The following is an 18,218-nucleotide window of genomic DNA, read 5'->3' as shown; positions in this document are numbered from 1 at the left end:
TCCCTGCTTCTTGCAAAGTGTCTGAACAACACTGCGTGACACACTCACAAGCCAATTTATTTACCTGTTCAACTGCTCCTTACCACAAATATCTAATCAGCCAATCACATGGCAGGAACTGGGCTAGACATGGTGAAGAGCATCTACCGAAGTTCAAACTGAGCATCAGAAAAGAAAATGTGATTTAAAGGGAAGCTCACTTTGAAATTACTTTTTGGTATGTTTTAGCTTACCTCAAGGGCATCCAAGATGTAGGTGTCTTTGTTTCCGCAGTAGTTTCAATTTTGATATTTTTAGGTCAAACTGTTCTTGTCTGTCAGTCATATTATGGAGGTCTATGGTCACCACCTCAAAGAGCATGCACAGAGAAGTCCAAATTAAACATGATTTAATGACTCGTAAATGTAAGTACACATTGATGGCCTAAGACACGAAACGAGCGGTTTGTGTGAGAAAATGAACAGTATTTATATCGCTTTTACCTCTTGTAACCACAGCCACGTCCAAGTCATCTGAGGGTGCGGACACTTCGGTCTGTGCAAGTGCTGGAAAGCGCCGGAAGTGAACATGACTTGCAAAGGCGCTGGGGCCAATTATCTTCAAAGCCCTCAAGTTAAATATGCCCTATATTACATAATATATTTTTACTCATATCATTAAAAAATATTATAACTATATTAAAATTATAACACATTATATTTATTTGAGTTGTTAATTTTAAACTTTAATAATAGTACCAGCTCACTGTACGTTTACATTATTGGTGAGAGATTTTTTTTTTTTTCCTTAAGAAATGTACAGCTATATACTGTACCTGATATTTATCCACATTAATTGATGTAAACATTTTCACATGTTGTTACAAATCTTAAAGGGAATATGTGTAGGAATTGCTATTTTGCATTCAGAAAATTGTGCTCTCCAGCGCCTTGCTTTTTGAAACGCGCGTTGCATCTACAGTAACTGTTATGTACCAAAAAGCTATGACAGGATTAGCACTTCATGGAGTGTTCCTTCAGGTGAACAGGTTTGTTATTTCAAACAAACAGCAACCTGACACAACAAATGAACTAATATTACAGTATGAATTACTGACTGAAAAACATGAACTATTGTAATAAGTAATAAGCCTTCTTTATTCATTATATTTTATGAAGTAGCTTACGTGCATTAGATATCATCATCAACTTTTAACTATAAATGTTCATCTGTCTATATAATAAAGTACACAACCAAACAATGAAAAAAAGCTTGTAATTAAGACTGTAACATTGACTTACCTGTCGAGAAGAAAGCAGGACTTCAGCGTCTCTTTTGAACTCTTTCTGCTGCATTAGCTCTATCCATGGAAAAAGCTACCCCGACATTAACTTGTGTTTTTTGTAATCTCCGGTCACGTTTCATTTTACGATTCCCCCCCCCCCCCCCAAAAAAAAAAAAAAAAAAAAAACCTAGGATCTACAGGAATTTTCAACTTACAATCATCTCTATCCACAAGTTTCCGAGGGGCGCTCCTGTAAAAAAATAAAGTGGATGAAACTTCCGGTAAGGCGGCGGAAGTAGCAAAGTTAGTTAGCAAAGAGGCTAGCTGTTTTTCGGAGAATTATTTTACTATTTAAAGACGCAAATCTTTATGAGAGATGTCGTTATGGAGCTCAGGGACAACATGTGCTGTTCGCGGTTGTATGTATAACCGGACTATAACTAATTCAGTGGCTTTGAACATATTGTTTTGAACATAAGCCGAAAACGAAATCAGAGTGATCCTGCCAACTACTGTAAGGTTAGTTTCCATCACCTCCCAAAAGACGACGAATCTTCCTGTGTACATTTGTTTAAATTCTTAATATTCTATAAACTATATCAGCATGTGTTTGGCTGTTCGCTACTGATGTTACACCTAAACTCAGGATCAAAGCCTGAGAATACCAAAAGTGCCACTTAATGTATTCAAGTAGCACATTCATTTATAATTTTGAATAAACTCCAAAGCACAATGACTAAGTGTGTATTTTTTATTTTAATTATTTGTCAGCTCACACAACTGTCTGTCACCATGCCTTGATTAGTATTGGTTATTAATAATGTTATTATAATACTCCCAACCAACTGCGGAGGGTAACTTATTTCACTCTTTTTAATTTCATTGAGGTTGTGTTCCCACATCGTTAGCAAGTTTGGATCGCTATAACTTGAATGTCTGTCGAATGAACGAGTGTGAAGTATGTCAAGTCGCGCTTTGTTTACTTCGAACCGGAAGACGCGCCCACTTTTGACGCAAGGCCTCATGGGGCGCAGGAAACTTGTGGATAGGGTTTAATGAAAAAGATTTTGAAAAAGAGTCGACACACACACACACACACACACACACTTACTTTTATGGAAGAGCGAATGAATGAAAGTAACCTTCACCAAGGCTAAACTTTATTATAAATAAATCAATTAACAGGTAGACATTTATTTTGTCTTCCCAGTTGCTTCAACAGCCGAACAAAAAATCCACAACTGAAAAAATCCACAGTCTCTAGGCGTTTCTCAATGTCAAGGAAGGATCCTCGGAAGCCGGAATTTCAAGGATGCTACGTCATCGACGTCCGTCGAAGGACTGTTCCAATGTCGAGGATCCTCAGAATTTCAACCAAGGACTGAGTCCTTCGTTCGGAAAATATCCCATACACAGGAAAGGATGCATATGTGTAGCCTTCGTGCTCTTAAATCACCCACAATCCTATGCGCAGCTTTGCTATCTTGTTCAAAAACTAAAAAATGTCGACCGTTAGCGGAGTTGGAGTGATAACGGCAATATGCTTTCAAATGTAAGCAAGTATAATTTCAGTTTAGCCATTTATTTAATGTTTGTTAAACTATTTAACATATCGGCTCAAATTTGCTGAGGGGATTTAAAGCTGTTCCCTTTTACTGGTGATTAACTTTTTAATTTTTACTTCATAGCCTTTTCTGTTGGTCACATATTTTACAATTGCATGTGTTTTAACAGCTAGATATGGAGGTAGTTCTGTTCACTCCGGTAATCGTTTTTGAATGAATAAACTCCCTTTTAAATCAATATTTTGTGTCAAATTATTGATTTATTTGGTAGGTAGCCATGTTATAAGTGGGAAAATGTATAGCGAGGCGGTTGTTACAGCGAATACAACCGGCTGATCAAGACCCCTCTTCATTAGAGTTTGCGGGGTTGTATTCACTATAGCAACCGCCTGGTTATACATTATCCCTTTATTTATTTATTTCTATGAGGACTGACAAGACAAAATAAGGACTGTCAAGTGTATTTAAACAGTGCAGTACACCAGCTCAATGATTTTTGCAGCGCCGAAGCGGACCATTCACTGATGTAATGACGTGCACTTGCTAGCCTGTTCCATTTACGTGTTCTCCGAACGCTAAAGAGGACTTGCCTAGCCTCTGAAGGAAATGACTTGGAAGGACCCGTCCTGCCAAGGAAGTATCCTTGACATTGAGAAACACTTTCTGTCTCACTCATCGGCCGTGCTGTGCTGCCCTCTGCTGGCAGGAGAGCCCGTACTGCAGTTCTCACGGCAACTTCTCCACTGCATGAGACGTTGTTGTGGTGTGACGTCAGAGCTGGCAGGAGAGAGAGGCAGCAGCGGCCATCCACTAACAGCTCTGTAATGACAACATTACTGAGACATCTGCCTGTGAACGTCCATGGCCAAGACCAAGATCCAAACAGTGAGTATATGATGACAAATACAACATTAGACACCGAGTGACACTGCATGATAGGATGTCATGGTCCTGCATCTTTATTTACAGTGTTCAAATTAGCCATTTGCTATCTTCTTCTAGCTAAGCAGCTTAGTGTTTGGGAAGGGATTTCACTTTAGTAAGTTGCATTCTCTAAATGTAATTCAAACCATTTAACGTTAAGTCATTCGTGTGGGTGTTTTGAAAGACGAAGAGCACGCACTTGTTTGTTTTTAGCTTTTCCAAAAAAAAAAAAAAATGTAAAAAAAATAAATACAATTATTTCCGTGCTTTAGAGTAGTTCATCGTTATTGCATGTAGTGATGCCATTTATTATGTATCATTTTATTTTAATTAGCTCGGTTGTTTTGACATGTAGTTTGTCAGCTGACAGGCTAAAAACAAACAGCAGTGCTCGTGAACATGCCAGAGGAAGTGACGCAGCAGCGCAGAGTCGGTTAATGATGGATTTGTTTAATGTGTTTAAGGTGTCCTCGCGAAACTGCTCTCACGCGAGACCTGCTCACTTGACAAACAACACCGTGAAATTTAACGAGAGTTGAACAAGCTAATCTAACTCTAAATACGCACATCTGACTATAACTGCTGCTCTAAATCAGCAGAGACCTTTAAAACAAAAACAAAACAATTCTAAAGCAGAAGGATAAACTGGTTTTAGATTATTCTGTTTAACGCGTTCAGAGATATTCACCTATGTTTGGACGCCTCTTCTGCTTTTTGCATTTTATGTGTTTTTCCTTGGCTTTCACGCTGTCCAATAAGTTACCATTTTATGGCTTCATTTTCTGAACATTTCTTGCTCAACTTTATTTGTATACGTGTTATAAAGGCTCCTGGTCGTGGGAATGAATACAATCAAATAATAATCCAAATATCAACATTTTTGTCTTATTATGGAACGCCATGTCTGCCAAATAAGAAAAAAAAAATTAATAAAAAAAAATTAATGAAAATTACGAGATACTAATTCATTATGAGATTAAACATTCTCAGTCATTATCATAGGTACTCATAATTATTTTAAGATATACTAATATATTGAGATGAAAAGTCAAAATGATGAGATACTAAGCCAGCCCATTTTGACATACTTTTTATCTCATAATTTCAACTTTATATTTTTTTCATTATTATGGCTTAGTGTATATGTCATAACTTCGAATTATGAATTACCAAAGCGTGATTTTTTTTTTTATGTGGCAGAAATGAGCTTGTATTAGATATATTATTTGACAGTTAAAAAAAAAACATTAATTTAAATATATAAATTTCAAGAATTAATGATTTAACCATTGGAAAATATGCAAATGGGAATCTACCGCAGAATCTACACAATGATTAAAAACAAATAGATAAAATGCTTAAGTATTTCAAAGGAACTCACTGAAATTCAAGGGGCCAAAAGATTATATTCTATAATATAATATACATTTGAGATTTTCAAAAGGTTTTATAAGGTTGAATAGATTATGAGGTACTCAAAAGATTCAATAGCCTCCCAATAATCACTCAATTTAATAGCACAAATCCAGCAGTGCTGGTAAAATCGTGTTATGACATCTGCATCAGGATGTTGTTTATGTGGCTACAGATTTGATAATGAGCCACAAGCACATGCAGGAAATTCATGCCTCATCTCTCAAATCAACTGAATGAAACACTTACTTGAAGTCAATGTGCTAAATGTGTTTGTTTACAGTCTAAAAGATATGATCTGACATTTGCAGCTCGTATGCCTCGACCCAGATCAGGGATCTACAGAGATGTAGTCGAACAGTAATATCTAGATGTTGTGTAGCCACATAGTCAAATGCCTTTCACTGTTTGAATAGGAGTACGATTTTTAAAAACACAAATAAATAAAAGCACCTTGTCTAGCCGTTTATGAATGTATTTTTCTTGTGATGGCACTTTATGACCCAGCTTCTAACTCGGTTTGTATTCACGCTTACTTTGGCATCCTGTCAACCTTTACTATACTGTCCTCTCATGCGTACAGTGCCACTATTTGCTTTTTAAATCATCCAGTGCTGCCGGTAAGAGATGTAAGTGTATTTGGTGACTCTATCTAAACTTCACTTCCTAATGTAGTTGTAAATACGACTTCCAGGAAAACTGGCCGTTGCGATCAGATTACAATGTGCCTCACCATTTGGATGCCATTGATCCAGAGGTCGTATTGCGCAGCTCGTAATCGTCATTGTTGTTTTAGCCATTGTGTTTACGCCACTCCCATTTATATTAATAATGTGTCATAAAGAAAGTGATGCTACCTGTGTCTGCTTGAATTACTTGGCTGATCCTTACACAAACATACACTAGCAATCAAATGTTTAACTTGTGTTTTTCGTTATCTTAAATTCGGGACAAATATAAACAACGATTGTGTGTATTTCTTTACACCATTTTAATTCGTTTAGTTTTAATTATTTTAAAATGATTTGGACTGGATAGTGAACAAATAATCAACCAAAAAATAAATAAAAAAGTACAATCAACTTGGATATTTAATTCATGTCAACTTAAATTACATTAAACTGTGTTGCTTACCTTATTTTGATGAGTTAAAGCAATGTAAAAAAATTGAATTGAATTGAATTGAATTGAAAATATGAATTGATAATGTCAAATATGTATAGGCCTATTTATCAAAATACTATAATTTAAAAAAAAAATGTACAATGCAATACAAGCACTAATAATAAAGTATAACGTTTACACTGCACGATGGTGCTGTTTGCAGACAGTTTCAATTCTTTCTTTCAAAATGTCAATATGCTGTGTGCATATGCCTGATTTTATTTTTCATTTCAAGCTCCTATAGCATCCATTCCTTTTTTTTTTTAGTCGTTACAGGCAGGGGGGACAGTCCTTTTTAGTTTCTGTGGTTGAGTGTGTTTGGCAAAGAGGTAGGCTATTGGAGAAGTGCCCTAGCAGGTGTCTGGAAAGTACCAGGCTTTACACTAATAACAGAACCTTTTAGAATTTGTTTTTTTTCTCTCTCTCCGCAGTTCTCATAGTAAACAAATGAGGAGTGATTAACTTGCTGCGGGGAAGCAGATCTTGCTTTATTTGCATGGCTTTGGGTGTTATCTCAGACTTGAGGCTAAAACTACCTCAGTGTATATATATATATATATATTTCTCTAAATTATGCATGCAACACAAGTTGCGATAGTCTTTTCTTCCCTATTGTGATGCTTATACGAGTGAAAAGACATATCGGATGTTAAAAAATGTTGGGCGGGACTTGATTTTGTCCATGGGGAATTGATTGGATGGTTGTGGTTTGCTATTGGTCGATCTCATGTGAGTGACAGGTTGCCCCGCCCTCGCAGCAGTAAACACGTCATCAGAGAAGAGATGTTGCTGCAAGAGGGCGGGGAAGTTATTCTGATTAAGGATTAAATTAAAGTAAAATAATGATGTGCATGAGTAAATAATTTATGATAAATCCTGTAATATTCCATAAAAAATAACTTACTGAACATGCTCTTAATCGGATGGTTTAGTCTTGTGTGACTCAGGAGACTCTTGGTGAAGTCATTATAAGCAAACTAATAGTCTATCTATCTAAATGCCATATTCTCCAATATAAACATAAAATGACATTTATAAGATAGATAATAAATACATTTAATGGATTTAGCTATACTTGGATGTTACTCAAAGAGATAATAAAATAGCTAAATGAGTCCAGTTGTCTTTCCTGTGTCCTTTTGGGTTTAGGTTACATCATTCACAGATGCAAACCACAATTTGCCATAAGTTGCTATTGCTAATCAGTAGTGGGTTGTATTAGGGCAACTTTCTTATTCGGCAGAGCGTTGGATTTATCAAACCTATAAGTGCAAGTTTTGTCCCCGCCGGTAATGTTATGTTAATTTTCACAGCAGACTGATCTCATGAAATGTCGTGTATGTATGACACGCTAATTCGTATTTCTATTTTTGCCGTGCTATCAACACGCATAATCGCTTTTCAGCGTGTTTATGAACGCCGTTAACTTTTAACGTTACATAACTGTATATATAAATATGACCTACCCCAACCCCGTCCCTAAACCTACCCGTCACTGGGGTTAATAGAAAAAAAAAAAGATCACTCCCCAGATGTAGAAACTTCGTTTCACTCAGACATTTAACGGCGTGTACAGACACGCGGAATCACTTGGACATTTAACGGCGTAGACATACACGCATACACGCGGATAGCTCAAAATGCGCACAGATAACGCCACTTGACTTGAGTGGCGTGTATGTTTACGCAAAAGTTATGATGCCATGTTGTTCACAGAAGAAAACGACTGCAAAAATTTTCACTGTGTATAGCTGTTAAACGTTTATTTAGTCAACTTTGTCTTTGAAGTTGGCACGAAACGAAAATTCACATGTATGTTATTCACATTCAAATGTATGTTATAGATTATTTGTTATATTGTTATATATGTTATTACGGACTATTATATTATATGTATAGTTATTGAGAACTTTTCATCTGTGCTTTTGTTAATGCAAATAACCTAGCCTCCCTATTTATTAATTTATTTTTTTCCGCTAATCCGTTAAACTGAAAACACCATCTTCAACTAAAAACGTAAAGCTTTTTATGCATTTTGGCCGTTTGACAAAGATCGACAATGGCGTTTCGGTGCCTGAAAACGCAGACTTTTGAAAACGGGTTTCAAAGGGCAAGTTTTTGAAAAAAAGAAGTTTTGTTGTCTCCGTGTAAACAACAAAAACGGCAATCTCCGAAGACGATGACATCATGCATCATGCGTATTACGTGTTCGGTGTATCATCGCCCTCTAATGGCCCGGCAGCAGAATACAGCGTTTTTAGTCGTTTCGTGCATCCGTGGAAATGGGAATCGTTTTAACAATGGTGCCATTTGTACGCGAAAATCTTTGTGTAAATGTACCCTTAGATGTACGAATTTGTTATATCAGTGGTCTTGGTCTTATACTGGTCTTATAATATTATAGATCTGTGTTGTATTACTTTCATGTTATCACTGTGAAGCTGCTTTGATACAATCTGTATTGTAAAAAGCGCTATAGAAATAAATGTGACTTGACTTGACTATACTGTCTCCTAGTGGTCATGTCAAAGCAAAAGTTTACCAGTGCCATAATTCACAGTCAGTCATGATTCATTTATAACACAAACGTTCGGTTCCAATAGCAGCAAAGGGGTGGTTTCTGCTGGGATAAAACTCATGTCATGTAATCTCAACATGTCTGCCCCCATGAGGAGACCCACTGTAAAATAAAGCTGGTGTTATCAGGCTACTAATATGTCTTCATCTCATTTAAATGAGCGGGATATTTGTCCAAAGTACTATTCATCTCTTTATATCTTTTTTGAACTTTTTAATAAGTGACTGAGTGCACCTTTGAACGATCAATCACCTCAAACTTTTAATTCGGGTTGCCTATTATACACGTGGTTACTCAGCATCAAAAGTGTGGTTAGACTTAACCAAAAACGGTGTTTTCGCAACTTCAGCAGGGTAAATATTTTGCGTTCTCTGCAGCGTAAACAAAGGCAGAGTGTCTGAGTGAATGAATTTGAGTACTCGTAATCGTGGGTGAAAACAAACACAGCCCTCCCCTCTGCGGAAGCTCTACTGTACTTTATCAGCTGCTGGTTTACTGCCTCCAAGGTGGTTTTGTTCCTCATTGCACATGCACCCGCATGTCTGAGTCAGTGTCATGTTTGCTCTGTGTGTGTGTTTTGCTCGTTCAGTACGATGCTGCTCCCATCCAGCCTAGCGTGGCGTTGCGTTCCTGTGCTTCTTCATCAATGGTAAGGACTCAGCTCAACTCCAGCCTTCCTCACTGTCTCAGTATGGAGGTCCGCGGGGGTGAGGGTGAGGCGAACGCCCAAACATCGACCCTCAAGCCTCTACAATCACGCAAGAAGGAGGACTTCAGCTTTGGCAAAATTTTAGGAGAGGGTTCCTTCTCGACGGTGGGTACAATTTTTGTGATTTTGCAATTTTTTCCAGGACTAAACAGCCTATATTTTTTGTTGTTGTTGAACAACAATAAAGTTTTACGATGGCTCCATTGATTTGTTGTAATAGCTGAACACATTTCAATTGCAGGTTGTGCTTGCAAAAGAACTTGCCACGGGAAAGGAATATGCAAGTAATGGGCAATTTATGTTATATACAAATGTAGTACAGTAGTAATATCTAAAATGGACTACACTGATGTCATCTGAAATGTGTTTTTTTTTTCAGTGAAGATTCTTGAGAAGAATCACATCAGGAAAGAGAATAAAGCACACTATGTGTTCAGAGAGAAGGATATATTGTCAAGCATTGATCATCCCTTTTTCGTAAAGCTCTACTTCACGTTTCAAGACTCACATAAACTTTGTATCCTTTTGGGGAGTCAGGGTGTTAAGCTGTGAAGCTATGCAATCAGGTCTGTGTTTGTTAAACTCATTAGTACTTTGTTAAAATGTGCTTAACTTCTAATCCGTCAGATTTCGCCCTCAGTTATGCAAAGAATGGAGAACTACTTAGATACATTCGCAAAATAGGCTCATTCGATGAGACCTGCACGAGATTCTACACTGCTGAGATCGTTTGTGCACTCGAGTATTTGCACGCACTGGGAATTATTCACAGGTAATTCGACTAAGAGTACGAGTTTGATTGAAATTTGCATTTTTGAATATGCATTTATTTGTTTTTATTTAGGGACCTTAAACCTGAGAACATCTTACTGAGCGAAGACATGCACATTCATATTACGGATTTCGGGACAGCGAAACAGTTGTCTTTGGACAGCTCTCAAAGTAACGTATAGTTCATGAATGTTTCATTGAATTGCTTTGCTCTGGTTGTGTTTTTCATAACAACTGTCGTTAACTTCCTTATAACGTTTCATAACAAACATGAAGTGTTTGTTATCTATAGATACACTCCCAACAGTGCTCAAGTAGCATAAATATGGGACGGTCTATCATTTTTCTTCTACACTGTAAAAAAAAATATTGTTGGTTTAACTTAAATTAAGTAACCTGGTTGCTTTAAAATTTTAAGTTCATTGAAATTGAAAAAATTGAGTTAATACAATGAAGGCGGTTGATTTAATCATCAGAAACTCAAAATATTATGTTATCTGAACCACATTAATTACAATTATTTGATTACATATACCAAAAACAGTGTATGAGTTGTCAGCAGGGTTACGGATGTGATGATGTTTGTCCCTCCTGAATTTAAACCTGAAAGATTTGTTTTTACAGCAAGAGCCAATTCTTTTGTCGGCACTGCACAGTACGTTTCTCCGGAGCTTCTGACGGAAAAATCAGCCTGCAAAAGGTTTTGCCATTTAATGTGCAATAGCGCAATATTACCAGATTAAGATGTCAGTCAATTGCTTCAAATTAGTTTTTTTTTTTTTTTTTCTGTGATATTTCTCTTTTAGTTCGGACCTCTGGGCTCTGGGTTGCATAATCTATCAGCTGGTGGCCGGATTACCTCCGTTTAGAGCTGGGTGAGTTACTGATCGTTTCAGATTTAGTTCAATTAAACGTTTTTAGTGCTGGTGCTGGTGGTTGATCACTGTTGTAATTGCAGTTTTTAAAAACATGGTGTGAAATAACAGGAAATGTTGGCTTTGGTGTTTATGACTTGTTTGTGTAGACAGTACAGAGGGCTTCTGAGGAAACCCCAACCACTGGGTCACGTGACCCACTTGCAGTTTTGGTTACATTACAACCAATAAATTGGCTCAGACAGCCTTTAAAAAACAAAACACTGAACCACGTGACTATAAATGAACCCTTTCCTTCTCTAAACTGATTATTAAGAGCTCTTCCGTTGTGAGACTACAAACCGTTCAGTTGATATTGATTTGGCTGAGTTAGTGATTTGCTTTTGTCTTTTAATAGGAACGAGTACTTGATTTTCCAAAAGATAACAAAGCTGGAATATGAATTTCCTGAGAAGTTCTTCCCTAAAGCTAAAGATCTGGTTCAGCGACTGTTGGTAATAATAGTTTGTTTTTATTATATACCTTCACTTTCTGTTGATATGAAGAAAATTCATTGTTTATCTCCTGGTTTCAGTCTTTGGACCCTAGAAAGCGGCTGGGATGTGAGGAAATGGGTGGGTTCAATCCACTAAAAGGCCATATGTTCTTTGAGACTATCTCATGGGATAATTTGCCGGTTCAGATGCCACCCAAGCTGACCCCTTACCTACCAGCCATGGCTGAAGATGATGAAGACTACTATGGCAATGTTAGTCAGACTTATCTTACATATGATCCACTATACTGTGCTAAATTACTGTCTTTTGTGCTATTTTGGTGTTATTTTTTTCCCTTGTTTTTTGCTTTTGTTTTATTGTTGTGTTGTTGTTGTTTTTTACTTTTTATTTAGTTTTTGTTTTGTTTTGATGTATTGATGTTTTTTTTTTAATTTTTGTTTTTTTCTTTGGGCTTTTTGTTTTGTTTTATTGTTGTGTTGTTTTTGGTTTGGAGCTTTTGTTTTGTGTTTTATTTTGTTTGGTATTTGTTTTGTGTTTTTTTGTCTTTGTTTTGTGTTTTTTGTTTTTGTTTTGTTTGGTCTTTGTTTTGTGTTTTTTTGTTTGGTCTTTGTTTTGTGTTTTTTTGTGTTTTATTTTGTGTTTTTTTGTTTGGTCTTTGTTTTGTGTTTTTTTGGTCTTTGTTTTGTGTTTTTTTTTTTTTTGGTCTTTGTTTTGTGTTTTTTTTGTTTGGTCTTTGTTTAGTGTTTTTTGTTTGGTCTTTGTTTTGTGTTTTTTGGTCTTTGTTTTGTGTTTTTTTTTTGTTTGGTCTTTGTTTTGTGTTTTTTGTTTGTTTGGTCTTTGTTTTGTGTTTTTTTTTTTGGTCTTTGTTTTGTGTTTTTTTTGTTTGGTCTTTGTTTTGTGTTTTTTTTTTGTTTGGTCTTTGTTTTGTGTTTTTTGTTTGTTTGGTCTTTGTTTTGTGTGTTTTTTTTTTTTGGTCTTTGTTTTGTGTTTTTTTTGTTTGGTCTTTGTTTTGTGTTTTTTTTGTTTGGTCTTTGTTGTGTGTTTTTTTTATTTTTTTTTATTCTTTGTTTTATTGTTGCGTTGTTTTTGTTTGGACCTTTTGTTTTGTTTTGTTGTTTTTAATCAGAATTGATCTCTTATGTCCGACATTACAGATACCATTTCATGTTTTCTTTAAAGTCTGCTTTAAATCAAAACTGACCCTATTCACTTTGTTTGCGGGCATTACCAGTATTGTCGTGAACAATTAACCTGTGCAAAGAAATTCGTTTTTTATTTTTTTTTGTTTTTTTTTTTTGTGTCGTAATATTTAGTTAAAATCCAAAAGTTTCCAGTTCTTTCTCTAATGGGCAGAGAGTCCTTAAACGGTCTCCTCCAAACGTCAGTCGGCTGTAAGCTAGAGATGGTGAAGAAGTGCGCTAAAATCAAGCTTCTCTCTTATTTTTTTTTTACATTCAGTGATCTTCAGAATTACCTCACAGTATTTTAGTAAAGTTGGCCACAACTTCCGGTTAAATAAAGTAAAATCTTTAAGTGAGTATGGTCAGTTAATGGTACAAATTGTGAGCTCCCAATTGCAGTCTCAATGGGTCACTGTGTACTGATTTGCTGTTTGCTTTGGATCCCACAGTATGAAGATCTCCTCAGTCAGTTCAGCAGCCTGCAGGTGGCTCCATCCAGCTCATCTCAGATCGTCCCACTGAGACCCTGCAGCAACATTGATCAGTACATCCATGACCTGGACAGCAACTCCTTTGAGCTGCACCTGCAGTTCTCCAGTGAGGAGAAACAACTTCTGCTGCAGAAGCAAACAAGAGGCAACCCTTGGTATGTCACAACCTTTATTCAGAAATTAGTTGTACAGCTCATAAACATTCATTCTGATTAAATATTAAATTATCATCATGTACACCACAGTTAAACACACATTCATTTTGTTATTATACATAGTTAGGGATTGTGTGGGTGTATGCAGTAATAATGATTAGTTTTTATCTCACACATTTCCTGTTGAGTTTTTTTTTTTTATTGTATGTTGTAAAAGAAACTCTTGATCATTATAGTTCTGTTTTCAATCGGTCAACAACACGGGTAGCACTGCCAGCTTGTTATTCATTAACATTTGTGGGGTTTTTTTTTTTCTGTCTCAAAGGCACCAGTTTGTTGAAAATAACTTGATATATAAAATGGGACCCGTTGACAAAAGAAAGGTAACATTTTCCTTCCTGTTTCTTATCTTAAATGGTATGAAACAGGTGCATGTTTTTTAAAAAAAAATAATAAATGTAAGTTTTTAGTGAGAAAACAAATAGCGCCCTCTTTTGGTTTCCTTTGGTAAGTGTTTTAACCCTTTCTTGTTTGTCATTTTCACAGGGACTCTTTGCTCGACGCCGTCAGCTTTTACTGACTGAAGGACCACATCTATATTACGTGGATCCTGTGAATAAAGTACTGAAGGGGGAAATCCCGTGGTCTCCAGAGTTGCGCCCCGAGGCCAAGAATTTCAAGACGTTTTTTGTCCACACGGTACAAATTATAGTTATTATAGGTATACATAGTTAAATATATAGCTATTTTTTTATAAGCAATTGCCTAATAGGCTGTGCTTCTCTGCAATCTTTAGTTACAATATCATGGTACTTTGATAAACACATCATACTGAATGATTACTATCGTTTATAAGCCGTAGTGCACATGGGGCTTCTTGGGACTTTGCGAAATGCTGCTAAATCCTGTCATTGTTTTCCTCATTTGCAGCCAAACAGGACATACTACCTAATGGATCCCAGTGGCAATGCAGACAAATGGTGTAAGAAGATTCAAGAGGTCTGGGGAACCATTTATCACTAACATAAGACTACTGGCATGACTGGTCAACAGAGGACCACTGGACTCAAGGCAAGTCTGAGAGGTCTGAGCCCTCCACCATTCAACTACCAAACAGGAAGATCTGTTCATTTATGGGACTAGTGCATCGATATTTCTTCTTGAAGACAAAATATGTTTTGCTTGCAGTGTTTTTGTCATGTTCAGCAGTTGTAACATAAAATCAAAGATCAGTAAAACTGAAAAAAAAAAATCCACAACATGTACACTTTATGTGTATATATACTGTATACATAGGAAAATATCCACAAAAGCTTGGGGAAAGGAAAAAAAAAACACTCATAATCTGTTGCCTTTTAAATAATAATAAGAGTGCTTTAGGATAGCTATAGAGGACACTGAAAATGATCCTACAGGTCAAGTAAATATTAAATTCATACTCAAATCGTTAATATATTTATATTTATTCTGAGTCATCTTGTTCACCTGTATATCTTATTACATGAAATTATTATCATCAGAAGAAGAATCACTGTTATATTTAATATGAAACGGCAATGGATTTTGTGGGTTCACATGTGAAACTCGCACTTGGTTCCTTAAATCTGCTGTTTATATATATTTTTTATATTATATTTTATTTATAAACATTGGTTCAGATTGAAAACTAGATGTACTTGATAAGGTACGTTACACAGTATACACTGCAGGCGAGCGGCACTATGTTTTGCAACAAAAGTGGATGGCTGTCGACAGTCACATTGTGTAGTACCATGTGAGTCTCTTGCATTGTAGATATGGTGTAATACCTACGGGAATTGAGCTGTGAAGAGAATCGCAACTGTAAATAAGGGCCGCGTTTGGAGATGCAGTTTTTGACCGCTTTATTGTACATTGAAAAGGATGTTGGTCCAGCACAGGCAAATGAAAATGCTGTAACCAAGTGAGAATTAAGCACAGAAGTGTGTTTTTCCTCTTCTGTTGCATTTCCTCCTTCCATTTTTTGAGGAATTGTTCAAATGTGTATTTATGATTCGACTGGGTTTGTCACCGAATATAACTGTGATGTACAGATGATGTATTATTCAGAAAGTAACACCGTGTTACTGGATTTGCACCTTGTATAATAATTTTATTCTTATATAAGATTATTTGCTGGCAGCGGCACAGTACCTTGTATTATTTAAATTCTAATATTCAGGGGCCATGTGTTGTAAATATTGAATATTACCTTTGAATGTGAATGATTGCTGTAATTATTTGCTAGATTTTTATGTGTCCTAATCAGGTCACTTAAATTCTTAAATTATATCAGATTCAATGTTTATGCCCTTTGGTTTCTTCGTACCTTTGTGGAAGCTTGATTCCACCAGGGAGTAAAAAAAAAAGCTAATTGCAACTTTTTTTTTATCTCACAATTCAGTTGTTGTTTTTTTGCAAGATATACATTCATAATTGAGAGTTGTTGGGAGTTATATTTGAGTTGAACTTGAGTTATATCTCACAATTCTGACTTTTTTTTCCAAGGATTGAGAGATATAAACTCGTAATTGCTAGTTATAAAGTCCAAATTGTAAGATATCAATTCTAAGAAGAAAGTTCTGACTGATTTTATATCTTGCAATTCTTACTTAATAACACACAGTTGCAAGTTTATATCTCATAATTCTGACTTTTTAACTTGCTAATGCAAGTTTATATGTCATAATTATGACTTTATAACTTGCAAATGCAAGTTTATATCTTATAATTATGACTTAATAACTTGCAAATGCAAGTTTATATCTATAATTCTGACTTTATAACACAGTTGCAAGTTTGTATATCATAATTATGACTATAACTCACAAATGGAAGTTTATATCTCATAATTCTGACTTTATAACTCATAAATGCAAGCTTATATCTCAATTCTCTTAACACACATTTGTGAGGTTATATCTCATAATTCTGACTTTATAACTCGCAAATGCAAGTTTAAATCTCATAATTCTCACTTTATAACACGCAGTTGCGAGTTTACATCTCATTATTCTGACTTTATAAAACACAGTTGCATGTTTATATCTCAAAATTCTGACTTAATAACTCGCAAATGCAAGCTTATATCTCATAATTCTGACTTTATAACATGCAGTTGCGCATTTATATCTCATAATTCTCACTTAATAACATACAGTTGTGAGTTTACATTTCATAATTCTGACTTTATAACTCACAAATGCAAGATTATTTTTCATAATTTTCACTTAATAACACGCAGTTGCGAGTTTATATCTCATTATTCTGACTTTATAAAACGCAGTTGCAAGTTTATATCTCATTATTCTGACTTTATAAAACGCAGTTGCAAGTTTATATCTCATTATTCTGACTTTATAAAACGCAGTTGCGAGTTTATATCCCATAATTCTGACTCAATAACTCACAAATGCAAGCTTATATCTCATAATTCTCAAATGAGTATAACACACAGTTGCGAGTTTATATCTCATAATTCTGACTTTATAACTTGCACATGCAAGCATATATCTCATAATTCTCCTAATAACGCACAGTTGCGAGTTTATATCTCATAATTCTGACTTAACTCGCGAATGCAAATTTATATCTCATAATTCTGACTTTATAACACACAGTTGCTCATTTATATCTCATAATTCTGACTTTATAACTCGCAAATGCAAGTTTATCTCATAATTCTGACTTTATAACTCGCAAATGCAAGTTTTAAAATAAAAGTTGTAATTACCTCTTTTATTTTTTTATTCCATGACAGAAACAATCTTTCATAAACCTTTAATGAAACTGGAGGATGTTGAGGAGAAAATGAAGTCTCATAATAAAAGTATACACGAAGAGTAACATCTTTCTGCTTCTGTTTCTGACAGACTGTTGGTAGCATGTGCAAGACAGCACTGCTAAGACAACAGCTCCCAGTAGACTTCCCCTGTCTTTTACAGTTGGGTCTCTCATGCATGCTGGCTGTTTACATTTCTCAACATCTTGCAGCGCTGAAATGAGGTCACGTTGAATGAACTCGCTGTTCAGCTTTCCAGGTCTTAGGTAAACATACAGTAAGAGAATGCCCACAGGCATTTCCTACGCAGAAAAATATCAGCTATGAGAAACACATCTCACTTAGCAATAGCAGGACCATCAAGTGATGATAAATGCCTGCTATTCGCTGTACTGTCTTTTGTATTGTCAATCTTCACACGGCTCTCTCAAATGATCTTCATTCTATACTAATTGCACATGAGAACACAATTGCATAGCACTGAAGCAGATAAATGATAATCTGATTAAACCTAGAAATATGAACTGAATCACTACTTAACTAAGCCATTGAAATATGAACTTTATTTGTCTTTGTCTGACTGAACCATTCAGATATGAACTGTTTTACTTGTACAGTATATGATTAAACTATTGAAATGTTATCTGTTTTACTTGTGTTCATCAAACTAAACTCTGGAAATGTTTACTATTTTACTAGTGCTTTTTTTTTTAAATAGACCATACAAATACAGTCTTTATCACTGTTGAAGACCATTTCCATCACATAAGAAGAAAAAAAACATGCTTTTGTAAATTATAATTATGGCATATAAAAAGTAAGGTTTCTGAGA

At 35.6% G+C, this 18,218-nt stretch overlaps 1 protein-coding gene across 1 annotated transcript; it reads left to right on the top strand.

The window, feature by feature from the left end:
- The first annotated feature begins 8,763 nt into the window (after positions 1 to 8,763).
- pdpk1a (3-phosphoinositide dependent protein kinase 1a) lies at positions 8,764 to 18,029 on the top strand. Its single transcript, XM_039686104.2, has 13 exons — positions 8,764 to 9,722; positions 9,859 to 9,901; positions 9,997 to 10,134; positions 10,245 to 10,389; positions 10,462 to 10,559; positions 11,013 to 11,088; positions 11,195 to 11,263; positions 11,661 to 11,757; positions 11,838 to 12,011; positions 13,391 to 13,587; positions 13,913 to 13,970; positions 14,134 to 14,286; positions 14,518 to 18,029. The coding sequence occupies exons 1-13, from the start codon at positions 9,447 to 9,449 to the stop codon at positions 14,608 to 14,610; spliced, it is 1,617 nt and encodes a 538-aa protein (XP_039542038.2). The 5' UTR covers positions 8,764 to 9,446; the 3' UTR covers positions 14,611 to 18,029.
- Positions 18,030 to 18,218: the final 189 nt, after the last annotated feature.

Source organism: Pimephales promelas, chromosome 3 (assembly GCF_988280905.1).
Source record: "Pimephales promelas chromosome 3, fPimPro1.hap1.1, whole genome shotgun sequence".
Taxonomy (NCBI): Eukaryota; Metazoa; Chordata; class Actinopteri; order Cypriniformes; family Leuciscidae; genus Pimephales; species Pimephales promelas.
The sequence above is the reverse complement of the archived record's forward strand: the minus strand, read 5'-3'. Positions and strand labels throughout refer to the sequence as shown.